Source organism: Buteo buteo, chromosome 3 (assembly GCF_964188355.1).
Source record: "Buteo buteo chromosome 3, bButBut1.hap1.1, whole genome shotgun sequence".
NCBI classification, from domain to species: Eukaryota; Metazoa; Chordata; class Aves; order Accipitriformes; family Accipitridae; genus Buteo; species Buteo buteo.
The window spans coordinates 40,297,893-40,311,175 of NC_134173.1; the positions used below are offsets into that span (position 1 = coordinate 40,297,893).

The window sequence follows — 13,283 nt, forward strand, 5'->3', positions numbered from 1 at the left end:
TATTATTAACAAGCACATTGCTACAGCACTGAATAGACTGGAGCCCCACAGCCGAGATGCACCAGCAACCAAATAGTGTAATTTTCTAGAAGCACTTACCTTCTAACAGACAAAATGTAACAAAGTGGGTAAAACAAGGAGGCTTGAGAAATTCCCAGGAAAGGAAATGCCAGGAAAGTTAACATGGAGTAGACAGAGAAATGGGTGTATTACTCTCGTTCCAGGTGATACACAGCAATTTGTAAATCACTTCCAAAAGCAAAGTTTTTGGAACCTCCTGCTCACACGAATATTTAAGACATAGGATAACGATGTTTTTCTCCAAAAACACAACTTCTCAGTACAGAATCACAAGTATGGTAGAGCCCCCAAATAATCATGGAACAGAATCATGCTTCCCATTGCCCAATCGCAACTATTTCTCAATTTTGATGTGTAAAAAAACCCCACATACCAAGGATTACAAAAATAACATTACTAAGTGATTCAGGTACAGAAAAATAGAATCTCTACAGTCTGTCAAAAGCTATTTCCTTCTCCATTGCAGATCAAAATTTAAGTATTCCAATCAATAGCACAAATGTATAAACGCAGTAAATGTGAAAAGTTTACATAGTTTTTTAGCGATAATTTGTCACAAAGTATTATCTTGAAGCCAGTTATGATACGGCAACATCCGCTTAATCATCAGATATCCCTCTAAATATGTAGTTTGCTTTCTTGCTAATTAACACAGAGCCTTTGCCCCGTCTTCCCTAACCATTGCTCCTTTCTCACAGAGAAAAACAAGTATGTCACATAACAAAAATGATAAAACTACTGTGATGCTACATCCCTACTATTTTAATTTCAGCAAATACTACCTGAAATACTTGGCTTTTTTTTTGTCAGACATCATAAATTTAAACTTTGCTGGTTTCAACAAATAATTAAATTTTCAAATAGTATAGGTAATTAAGACTACCAAAAATTAAAATTGAGTAAGAAGTCAGCAATTATAGACTGCATGTATTTTACCAGATCTGCAAGGGACTCTAATTAAACACATATTAATTGCCCTAATCTTCTTAGGCAAGTAATAAATTGGAAGAGCTGATTAATGCACTGGATTTAGTTCAGCTTGTTAAATCTGACACCCTGGCAAAGGAAGACTATCTTGAAAAGCTCTTTTAGCTAAGTAATTGGAATTTTACTCTCAGTAATTTGCCGTTCCATAATAAGAGCTATTTAGTATATTGACTCTTCATCAGTTGTTTTTTTTTTAAATACATGTTCGTTATATTTAAACAGTACCATTATGCTGCTCATAAAGATTATGAAAAATTATGAACTTTGACCTTTACTGTCCATCAAAAGTCACTTTCACTCTGAACACAAATTAGTATATTTCCTTGTAGGCTATAAATCCTAATTAATTTTAATTCTAGAAGCTGCTAATAACATTTTATAAAGTCCATACGGACACATTAAGTCCTCCATACAATTCATAAAGCCAGCAACTAAACCAGTTTTCAATATTAAATAACTGCTGCTGACTGCTGGAATACAATGAAACACCATTCTCCAATGAGCCTCAACTTCTCTCCTTTTCACCTACTTACGCAAACACTTCTAGACTTACAGATACTCAGTCACCTGGCAAGGGAGTAAAACATTTTTGTGATAACAATAAAGCAGTATCAACCAAAAAAAAACCCCAAAACCCCACCAAACTTTGGAAACATGCAGGTAGGGATTTTAAAGGTCTGATTTCTCTCTAACACAGTTACTACGTCTAGCTTATAACATGGAAAGATGCATCAAGCTTCGCTTAAAAGTAAGCAGATGCGGATGACCAAAAAAGAAATCTCCTGTACTAAGGAAAAAACCAGCAAGTATAGAATAGGGCAACAGCAATTTTTATATTTGAAAAATGTTCTGCAAGTATTCCATGAAACTTGAACAGCTTCTCAGATGTCCTAGAAAATGTGGAATTGTATAAAGCCTTTCTTATGAAGTATTTCAGAAAGTCATACATGTTCCAAATCAAGTTCAGTTTGAAAAAAAAAAATCTTAAATATATAAATATCTCACTGCCTTCAAATTTTTATTCTATACTCTTCAGGGATGACATTTCATATTTCTGCTTTAGAGCCTATAAGCTCCAGTCTCTACATCTAAAATCTGTTACTCTTCTGTTAGAGAAAAACAGTGTTCATACATCTTGAAAATCACTGTCATAGTGAACCTAAAACCAATCCTTTGCTCCTTAAGTGAAATGTAGTATTAACTAAGGAGTCAGCCAAACATTCATTTGAAGCAGCACAATGATTTTCACAAATGAGCTATAATGCTTAATACAAGCAAATACCAAAAAGCTGATCAAATAATACTAGGGGACTGATAAATCATGAAATGAGACATGAAGGTACCTCAAAGAACTACAGTTAAACTTGGATGTCTTTCAAATACTTCCCACCCATTTTCCATGATGCAGTACAGAGTATAATTTACTGCTTATCACTGGGTAAACAGGTAGCATTCAATTTCACCTCTCATCCTCAGTAGTCTTATGAAGGAAATGGTACTTCACCTTCACAATAATGAGTTTAAACAAGTGCTATATTCTTCTTCCATTGGTTGTGTATTACTTGCAACAAAAGGGTTTTGGCCTGTGCCTGAGGCTCCCATATACTATTAGAAGAAATCATAAGTAGCAAACCAACTCCAACTATTTTCCAGTTGACGGTATTGACCATTTAAAGATCTGTTAAGACTGGTTAGCTGTAGGCAGGTTACAACATGAAATTTCACAGCTGAACTTGAGGTCTCTAACACAGAGACCTTCAAGGCTTATAAAGACACTCACATGATGAAAAAAACCCTCAAATTTCAGGATTTACATAACTGAAAGTAAAAGAGAACTGGAATTCTAAACAAACTCTTGACTTCCTAAGCACAGTGTCAGTTCAGCGCTGCTGAACATCAACTTAAGTCTGAAACATGACAAATATTCAGTTTGTGACTTGCCTCTGCGCACACGAGCTCCATTTCGTTGCTTGAAAAGTCATAACACAGCCTTATCAGTGGCAGAATACAGTTTGTCACGATTCAGTACTGAACAGGGAAAGCCACTGAATATTATTTAGTTAAGTGAGAAGTCAATGAAAGTGAACAGTGAGAGTTACAAAATCCTTGATGAAAGGGAAAGATTCAGACCACAGGATGTGCTTAACCTGTCAAGAGCAAAAATCCAGTGACTACCACTTCTGCTCCAGAAGATGCTGGGTTCTGTCTCACTTGAAAGAACTGTGTAATAACTGGAAAAGCAAAATACTGACAGAAGTTCGTATCTCTTCGTATGACTTATTTGCATTTTTATAACACATCACCAAAAAAAATAATCTAAACACCAAATTAGATTGTGGAAATAATCAAAAGATTTTAGATTAGATAGAGCGATGAGCTAGATACGCAGATTCTAAGTAGTACACTAGAATGCATAACATGAAGTCATTAAGACCAAAGCATTTCTTACTGCATTTATTAATGTTTCGTTTCAGTTCAAAGGACTACAATATCTTCTAGTAAACTGAAATCGCATTAAAAGCTAGACTCTGCATTTTGTAAAGCAAATCTGAAGAAGGTGGAGACCTTGTTTTCTCCCCTACAGATTTCTAACAAAAAACCCACAACCCCAAACCATTGGGGTTTTGTGACAAAAATATTTCTACATCTATCTTCTCAGCACTTTTCTACCATCTTTCTCCATATTTCTGCAGGCAATACAAAACTTAGCTTCAGCATTTCCTGTCAACATTAAAGCCTAAAATCCTGACAAGCACACGACAAAGTCTTGTGTTTGAAGATGCTATGTATTTAAATTTTCATGATATCACACTTTCCAAATGTTACAAGCATACAAATCAAATGTATGTTCTTACTCTTGCCAAGGAGCTTTCTAGAAAAAAAGAACACCTACAAGATTTCCAGTTTTTACTGACTTATCTCTCCTTTTCTGCACGTTTCTGAGCTTCACATTCTTTTGGTCCTTGAAATCGAAACACAGAAAAAAATGTTGTCAAAGAGATTTCCATAAAATTCTTTAAACAAAAGTTTTAATTATGACTGTTTCCTGAGTAATATTGGTAAGCTGCAGAGACTGATAATGCACCACCATTTCCCTTTCAACAACTTCTTAAGGATGTCTCTGTGGTCTAAATAGACATGTAGTCTATACTAAAAGTAAGTTCTTCTGAAACACATGCTTATGTTATTACCTAAACATTTCAGTTCTTATTGTTATTATAAAAGTCGCAAAGACTTCTGTATATTTTACCTTAACTGTGAATACTGTAAGACTTAATCCATTTCCCCCGTACATCCTATTAAAACCACCTATAATTTTAAAAAGTTATAATTATTACATTATTCAAAAAAATTGAGAACTATTCTCTTCTGCATTCCAGTCACTTAGTTCATCATCCTATTTAAGACTTTTCTTTAAATCCTTGTGTTTTGGGTAACTGGTGAGTAACAAGACGATATTTAGGCACAATGCTGAACTTCATCCCAATACATAATCTTGTTAGTTTCAGCAGAATTAATGAAGTACTTAAAGGTAAACAGTTTTAATCTTTCTTAGATCACATATCACATAGGATTTGTGAACAGATGAGAATTTCCCCTCTAATTCTTCAGGTTCACACTTTTAGATAAGCAGTGTCAGAGAGAGAGAGAAATACAACAACAAAAGATACACCACCAAAAACTGAAGGGGCTATGCGATGATGGAACTAGCAAAGTCTAGCCTTGGGTTTTTTCCAAAATAAACTTATAACTTATACCACAAGTGATACACTAGAGACTCAACTAACATATTAAAGATTCAAAAGCTTTCCACTTGAATCTTTAATACACAGTTTTATGTGTGTTTCATCCTTTTATAAATAATTGTTTTAAACATTCATTTGAGACACATCTCAGTGCAGCAATATGACTGTTCTCCTCCCTCAGGAAACAGTCCCTCACATCTGAAAAGTTCAGTTAACTAGAGCACTATCAAACTGTGTGTAAAATAATCACCTTTTGATAACTTGATGGCAAACTAATTTTTGCTATGACAGACTAATCTTTGAAGGAGGTTGGGGGTCCTTTTTGCTAATAATGATTCATCTTAGTTCACGATACTAATTTCTATTGATAAGCGCACATGTGCATCTTCTCCAGTGTGCATATACCCACACATCTTCCAGTATTCAAGACAAGAGTTAGCAATCTTAACAAAATCCAACAGTCGCAAATTTCAAGGGACATAACCCAGTTGATACGTTCTATAAAGAAATTAGAGACCACTACAAACCTCACTAACTTCTACTCCACCTGCAAGATGTCTCCTCAACACAAAACTGCAGATACATACCTTCAAAAATACATCGAAACAAATACATTGCATATACAATATCCCTTCCCACAGGTGGGATTCAAGGAATAGATGTGGCAGATGCCAACCAATTCCATTATATGCACTAGTGCAAGGCACCCTTATACAATGACAAGGATAAGAGAACCTAAAGGGAAGAGACAAAATCAGTTATCTGTAAACAGGGCAAGAAATCTGTTGTTTGGCAAATGACCTTCAAATGAACATTTCTTGTAGACTACAGTCTAATTACTTTGCTAGACTGTAAAATGAAAACCCTTAATTGCTTGCAGCCCCATAACTTCAACAAGGAAGAATGCAATATTAAAAACTCACTATACAAATTCATAGTTGAATTTTTACTTTGCATCAGAATGTTATGTTTACACTGTCTTTGGATCCAACAATCCATCATAAACTTACTTTTGTATTACATTCTGTAAGCTGAGCATCATACCCAATTCACTTTTCATCTTTTCTCTGTTGGCACGGCACTCTGCCAAATAGCGGAGAGCCTAAAAGAAAGAGGACGACAGCAAATCAGTAATATGTCCAGTACATTATCATTCATTTTTATTAGTGTACATCTGCAAAACATTCACAATGTGAGTTCTAGTAAGAAGATAAAGAGTACTATCACCTACTGTGAACATTAAAAAATTGTTTTATTCTTATAAATACACAGAAAGCATAGAATATCTAATCTATGAGAAAAGGTTGAGAGACTGGGTTTGTTTATACTGGCTAAGAGAGTGTAAGGGACAATCTAACAGCTGTCTACAACTACTCAAAAAGCCTTTAAGGAGGATGACTAAGCCAAACTTTCCTCTACAACAGCAGACAACGTAAGAAGGGGAAGCAGCCACAAATTGCAGCTTGGGAAGTTCAAGTCAGGTATTACAAAAACTTTTTTCCACTATGAAGGTAGTTCAACACTGGAACAGATAACCCAGTGCAACTGCAGAATCAACAAGACAAAGCTACAACTGACCTGATTGAGTGTTGGTGACAGTCCCAATTCAAGCAGGAAGCTGAAGTGAATGACTCCCAGAAGTCCCTTCCAACAAACATTTATGTGATCTGAGATCTGAATTAATTTTTTTACACATTATGCTTCTAGTATAATTTCCATCAATTCTATGGGCTCCCCCAGTACTAGAAAACTCACCACCACCAAGTTTCTACTGTCCACAGAAAGAGGTCTACCACATTTATAAGCTTCTGAAGACTAATTACAATATTCATCACTCCATACAGGAATAATACAAGCAGCAGCAAGCTGCTTAGGTTATTGTGACCTAAACTGGGAATTTACACTTATTTGGTGCCCAAGGTTTTGTTTATTTGACTTTCAGGGTAGACTCTTTGCACAACTTCACATTGCTGACCCCAGTCAGCAACTATATATTTGCATGATCCTCCTAACATAATACTCTTCCAGTTAAAATGTCTCGTGAACAGAAGGACTGACATCTCTCTATTGTTAGTGCTGACAGACAAAATTTTCTTAGAAGGAACTAAAGCCGTATGGTGCATTGTGCTTTAATCAGTGTTTTATTGATGTAGGTACAAGAACTGCACTTGCAAATTCCTGCAATACACAAATACAATGGCTTATAAAATGGGTTTTGTGATAGCCAGGTTTAGAAGTGCACCAATTCTTTAAATATAGTCATATAATAGCTATGCTGCTCAATAGGTGCTTTTAAAATAACATGCTCCTTAATCCCTTCAGAGATAGAGAACTAATTATCTGGGGTTTTTTTCTAAATCATCTTCAGTACTTATTAGGTAAAATTCAAGACCATTTTATTATCTTTTAAGAAAGTCTGACAGCTGTCTGGCATGATAAAAACTCTAAATGTAATTTTTGCTATTTCCTGATGTGGATCAGCATCAATAACTGCAGTTTATAAATGTTATATATGCATTTATTTTCTTACTTTTCAACTATGGGGAAATGCCTGAATGATAGCTCTGAGCTACTAACTTTCATGTTAAGAAATGTATCCTTACTCACAGAAAAAGTTTCTCATTTTTATTAGTCTGCTCAGGCAATTTAGTATCAATGTAACATTGTTGGACAAAGAAAAACCCATTCTCTTAACGGCTAATTATGAATCAAAATGGAGGCAGTCTCTTTTCATCTGTTACATACTCTACAGAGAAGTATAACTTCCACTGAAGTAAGACCAAAGACAAAGTTATCAGAACAACTTAAGTGACCTGACCTTTCAACACTAGGAAGTCTTATCTCCTCCTGCCTTGCACCTTCAAAGAAGTCAGATCGTTCATGCTTATTAAACTGCAGTTTACTGAAGGCGTAAGGAAGATTACTATTCCGGACTTTGGCTCAGATCTCTGTTCAGCAAAACACTTATCTATGTTAGCTTTAAGCTCACAAGTAATTTCATCATAATCAATAGGACTATCTCTATACTTGAATATAAAAATGCACTGTTGTCAATCTTAACAACAAAAGACACCTTTGATGTTTTATAAGTGAAATGTTAATGCAGTTTCAGAGTCCTGTTTTTTTTAAATTTTAGTCCACATTTAAGAGGGAGGAAAAAAACCTAAGTAGTATTGCCTGGGTTACTTCTTTTTAGAACATTCAAAACTTTTAGCATTTGAACTGTACTGTAAAGAATTCCTGGAATCAAAACTAGAGAAAACTGTAGAAAAAATATACCACTTCTTGATCAGGCAGAAGGAAAGACTGAACTGAAACCGCATATGGGGAGGAGAATACTCTCCCTGAGAGACTCTACCACATATCAAAAAAGTTAAATAGTGAACTAGTATGAATCATACAGATTATTTATCATTTCAGCTATGGGAATCACAGAATAATACAACAAGAAATTTAAAGTCAATGCTGTACAACTCCTTATTAGATACAAACTTAATGGAAAGTCATCACATTTAATGATTGCCATTCGAATGGAAGCACCTTTTTGACCAATGGGATGGCTAGAAAAAACCAAAACAAAATGACCTTTCAGAATGGAAAAATCAAAAATGAAGACTAAAAAGTTATCAGCAAAGATATCAAAAGCTACAGAACCTAAGAGGTTCAAGAACTCATGAATACAAGGAGTCTGAGTGGCAGACAAAAACATGTTTTCACAGTAAACTGACCCATTTCTGACTGCAGCCAAGGTCCTGGGATACAGCATGGTCTCCTCTAAACCCTGATTCTTAATCTACTCTAACTGTAGGTTATCACTAAATGGAACAATCCAGCTGTCTCCCATTCCCATCCAAGGAGATGTCCTTACAACACAACTTGAATGATATTGGGGGCTGTGGAACCACACTGTGAACTGGATTAGCCCTCATCAATCTGACAAAGTCAGTCCTTTTTATGTAGGGTTTATTTTTGTAACATGATCACAGACTGATTACCGAATCTCGGGCAAGCGGTGAGAATACACAGCCCAAAGGAAGGAAAGAGTGAGACATCCAAACAAGATCCTCTTTTAAGACCACAACCTAAGGAAACTGCACTGGAAAGAAAACCAATGCAACGTATTCCCAAGAACTGTAAACTCAACTCAAAGTTCTTCCAGTGAAGAACATTATAGTCTGGCAAATGCTATGGCAAGGCTAACCTAAAAACCAATTAGCAGGACACAGGTCTTCTGGATTATGGGACCTCATTCCCTGAACCCAGAAGAGCATCAGAAACACTGAAGTAATTCCAAGAAGTCCACTAATACTCACTATGAAAAGTAAAACAAATGAAAAATACAGAATTATGGTACAGATAGGTCTTAATGGTATAAAGAATAATGTATAATTGTATGTAAAAGCCATAGCTCTTTATTCTTTAGTTTCATTGTTTAGACTTCAATAATGACATAAAAACAGAAAAAATAGCACCACATAAATATTAGTAACTTAAAAATCTTTTTAGAAGAATTGGAATTAGACTTTTAAGAAGATCTTGACTTTTGTTTGTCCTGTTTCTAAGGAAGAAATACACTTTAAGTTAGTATTTAGAATCAGAATGAGAAATCAGGACTTCTGCATTTATGATTTAGAATGAGAAGAAACAGACAAAAGCTGGAACAAGTTGTATTAGATATTAACAGATTTGGGGTTGGTTTTTTGGGCGGGGTTGGTTGTTTGGTTTTAATACTGTGAGGGTGGTCAAGTGCTGGAACAGGGGCCAGAGGGGTTACGGAATCTCCATCCTTCAAAGTGTTCAAGAACCAAGCAGACACAACCCTGTGCCATGACCTGAGTACACTTAATTTGAATATGGGATTGGACTACATCACCTTTGGAGGTCGCTTCTAACCTAAATTATCCTTTTTTTTTTTTTTTTTTTTTTTACAATATGAATGTTGAATCACTGTGTATATTTACCAAGCTCCATGACTTCATCTTAAGAGATTTAAGGGCGCTTACCTCCCTCCACACAAAAAGTCAAATAGCTGTATTAGGGAAAAAAATGCAAAGTAAATTAATCTCTTCCAAAAAACATAAACTCCCCTGGAATGTGTCACTGCTAAACAATTTTTGAAATACATATTTTAAAAAAAACCCACATACAACGAGTATCAAACATAACATAAAACCAGGTTTTATTTTTTGCCTTTTTACTTGGTTAAAGACATATTAACAAAAGTTACAAAATGTCCTACTGACATACAAATTTATCTCCAGAATACTTACTAGTAAAGCTGAATGAACAACTGGAGGGTTGGGATGGTCCAAAAACAGAATAAGACCTGGCAGGCATCCTTGATCCTGAACAATGGCCCGTCTGTTCAATGGGTCAGCTGCGAGATCTCGGAGTTGGTTAACTACAGATAGTGCATCAGGCTCCTCACTCATAGTAGAATTCATTTTTTCTGCACCATGCATACAAAATACCTGCTAAAAAAACCCCCAACAAACCTCTATTACTAATACCACAACATTTATCATCAATTAAAACACAGGGAAGACAAAAGCACAAAGGCACTGATTTGTTATGAGCATAGAAGTATAAAAAACAAGGACTAGAATTCATGGAATGCAGACAGAATTGATAAGGATGTGGATCTTGAAATTTGTAAACTGGAAATCTAAACTTCCTATGCAGAGAACAGGTAGGCTTGGTTAATAATATTTTGATCTGTTTCCTCTATGTAATTTCAGACCAGTCAGCCACTCCAGTCAGGGAGTGTGTTTATGTTGCATTTTTTACACTACTGACAAACATTTCTGAGAAATCCATAGTTTTCTTACAACAAGGTACCCTAGAAGTCTATAAACATCCTCCTGTATAAACACGTGTAAAATTAAAATTTCTATTTTCAGAGTACCTTTAGCAATAATCAATTTTACAGAAAAATGAACCAGAAAAGCCAGCAAAAGATTAACACTGTATCAAGAACAGAGAACATCAAGTTTTAATCTGTCTCTACATGTCAAATAAGTACTGTAATGCCATATTCATTCAAAGGCAAAAAGGGGTTTAGAGGGTGGGGCTTGTTTTGTGTTTTTTTTTTTCTTTTCACTAGTACCCTCTCATTAAAAAGAAATACAGCAGGTCACACTTGCTCCAGCTGAAGTCCAAGCCATCATATCAGTTTCAAAGGAGACACCTGTTAGCTTGACAGTATCAGATTCCAGAGTTGTTTAATAAGGAATAACTACTTAATAGGCCACAAAAGCATATGTTTACTCAGAGAAAACGCTACATCTTGGTGCAAAAAAACCAGTTTCCTTCAAAACACTGATTATGTACCTCTGAAACTATTAAATGCTAACTGGGGTCCTGGTGTTGCCAGTACCAACTCATGCAAGTAACTTTTCTTAAGGCACAGAAGTGTGAGTAAATTATGTAGTGTTAATTTGTGTTCTCTCATTTTTCCCATGCATAACAATAAAACAAATTGAATTTGGAAGTGGTCATATTCTTTTAATATCATTTCCCAAACACATAATATTGTACAAACATGGTATTGTTTTCTTACTGAAGGTAGGCCTTTCAGCAACACAAGTCAATCATATTCATCAAAAACAACAAACCACAAACATGCATTTTGGTTATGATAGTTCCTGACCTTTTTCACGTCGAAAAAATGCTGTTAATCTCTAAGTCACTGGTCCTTCCTTCAGGAAGGAGGGTGCTAATGTGAAAAGTTCATGCCAGTGATTAGTCTCCAGGCTATTTTTCTTGACTATCACAAGTCCAAAAGAGATCAACTGGTAGATACAGCAGCTCAACCGATAAATAATAATTTATATTTCTAAAGCAGAAAACTCTAAATTAAAAACAAACGAACAAAACAAAACCCACAACAAACTCTGTTAAGTATTACTTTTCATAGTTGGCAAAGGAACTCATTCAAAACTTAAAAATCAAATCAGTTGTTGAGCTGATGCTAACAAAAGCCTCTGACTTCCAGTTCTGCATCCCGAGCACCAGATCATTCCTACAACTCTCTCCATCCTGATCACCTCTTGTCTTTTTCCTTCTAAACTCCCGAAAAATCATGAAACCAAATTTTACACCCGTCCTATCCCATTAGGCCACACTCACGTCCTCCCCAGACCCTTCTCCCTCTCTCCTCAGCCACAACTGAGGAGACAACTGAAGTCCTTATCTTCTCCATCACCTACGACAACTGATTTTATGAAAACCAGGACCCCCAGCGCTTTGTTATGAAAAAAACAATTAAGCCGTTATAAAAGTTTTAGGAAGTTATCTAGAGTTTAGGGGCCTAGCAGAGAAGTCAGCCAGGTACCCCCTCTTTTCTCCTCCTTGTAGCTTTGAGATCAAAGCTCAACAAAGGCACCGCAGATCCCTCTCTCCGTCTCCCTCTCCCTTCTGTGTCCTCACCAGGGAGGCCCAGGAGAGGAGCCGCCGCAGCTTCACACCTCCGCTGCCAAGCTGAGCGTTCCCGAAGCGGCAACGCCGACACTCCGGCTGGCGACAAGGCCCCGGGGCTCAGCTCCCGGGCCCCTCGTCCGGCCGAGGCACAACGCTCCAGCGACCGGCTGAGGCGAGCTCCGCGACGCGGTTAGGGAGAGCGAGAGGGACCTCAGCCGGCCTCGCCGTCCCCCTCTCACGGCCATCCCGCCCTTCCCCAGCGTCCCCCGTTCCCGCCCCCCCGGCGCGGCCTGTTCCCCGCCCCGGCCCCGTACCGTCGCAAAAGACGTCCCCGGCCGAGAAGCTCAGCCCCGCGCCCCCATCGCCGGCGGGGTCGGCACGGCCTGCGGAGGGCGGCGGGAGGAGGAGGAGGGAGGCCGGCAGCAGGGCCCGCCGCACACGCACCACCCGCCACGGCCCGCTCTGACCCCGGCACCCCCCACCACTCCGCGACCCGATTGGCGCGGGCCCGCCCACGCCTCTCCGCCACTCGCGGCGCGCTTTGTTCCTAGCGAGGCGCGATTGGCTGGCGGCGGCTTGCCCCGCCCCCTGGCCGCTCCGCATGCCGGGAGTTGCAGTTCGGAGAGGGCCGCAGACCCCCGCGGGGGAGGTCGCGACGGGGGAAACAGGGGCCGTAGTTCCATTTTTTTTAAATAACTTTTTTTCCATAGATGGTCACCACCAGAACTTGAATCTACCGCTCGTGTAAACCGTGCTGTAACATAACGTAGCGTAAAACACACCTCGTCCTGCGTGGGGACACAGTACCTACCCCCTTTCTGAAAGCCGGCGCGGGTAGCCCCCACCCCAGAAGAGCCGGGCAGTTAAAATTTATTTTACTACGAGCCGATGTTCTTCCTGTGTGAAGGTTTGGGGTCCGTCCCCCCCACCAAGGCGCAAAAGTCTTTCATTTTCACTTTCCTCTCCTCCACTCGCCCCAGCTGAACTTTCGGAGCTTTGAAACGCGCGAGTTCCCAGCGGAGCTTAGACAGCCGGGATCTCCTCCCGGAC

At 38.2% G+C, this 13,283-nt stretch overlaps 1 protein-coding gene across 4 annotated transcripts in view; it reads right to left on the minus strand.

Moving 5' to 3' along the window:
* The window catches only part of ARMC1 (armadillo repeat containing 1), a 32,978-nt gene extending 20,261 nt beyond the window's left edge, over nucleotides 1-12,717 (minus strand). The window contains exons 1-4 of one of the 4 annotated variants that reach the window (XM_075023365.1): nucleotides 12,548-12,714; nucleotides 11,464-11,664; nucleotides 10,085-10,288; nucleotides 5,825-5,916 (exon numbers count right to left, since the gene is read on the minus strand). In XM_075023365.1, the coding sequence (XP_074879466.1) occupies nucleotides 5,825-5,916; nucleotides 10,085-10,276 (284 nt within the window). In that variant the 5' untranslated portion in view covers nucleotides 10,277-10,288; nucleotides 11,464-11,664; nucleotides 12,548-12,714. Of the gene's footprint in view, nucleotides 1-5,824; nucleotides 5,917-10,084; nucleotides 10,289-11,463; nucleotides 11,665-12,547 lie in introns of all 4 variants that reach the window. The other 3 variants (XM_075023366.1, XM_075023364.1, XM_075023363.1) reach the window with 3 other exon arrangements.
* Between the last annotated feature and the right edge of the window lie 566 nt (nucleotides 12,718-13,283).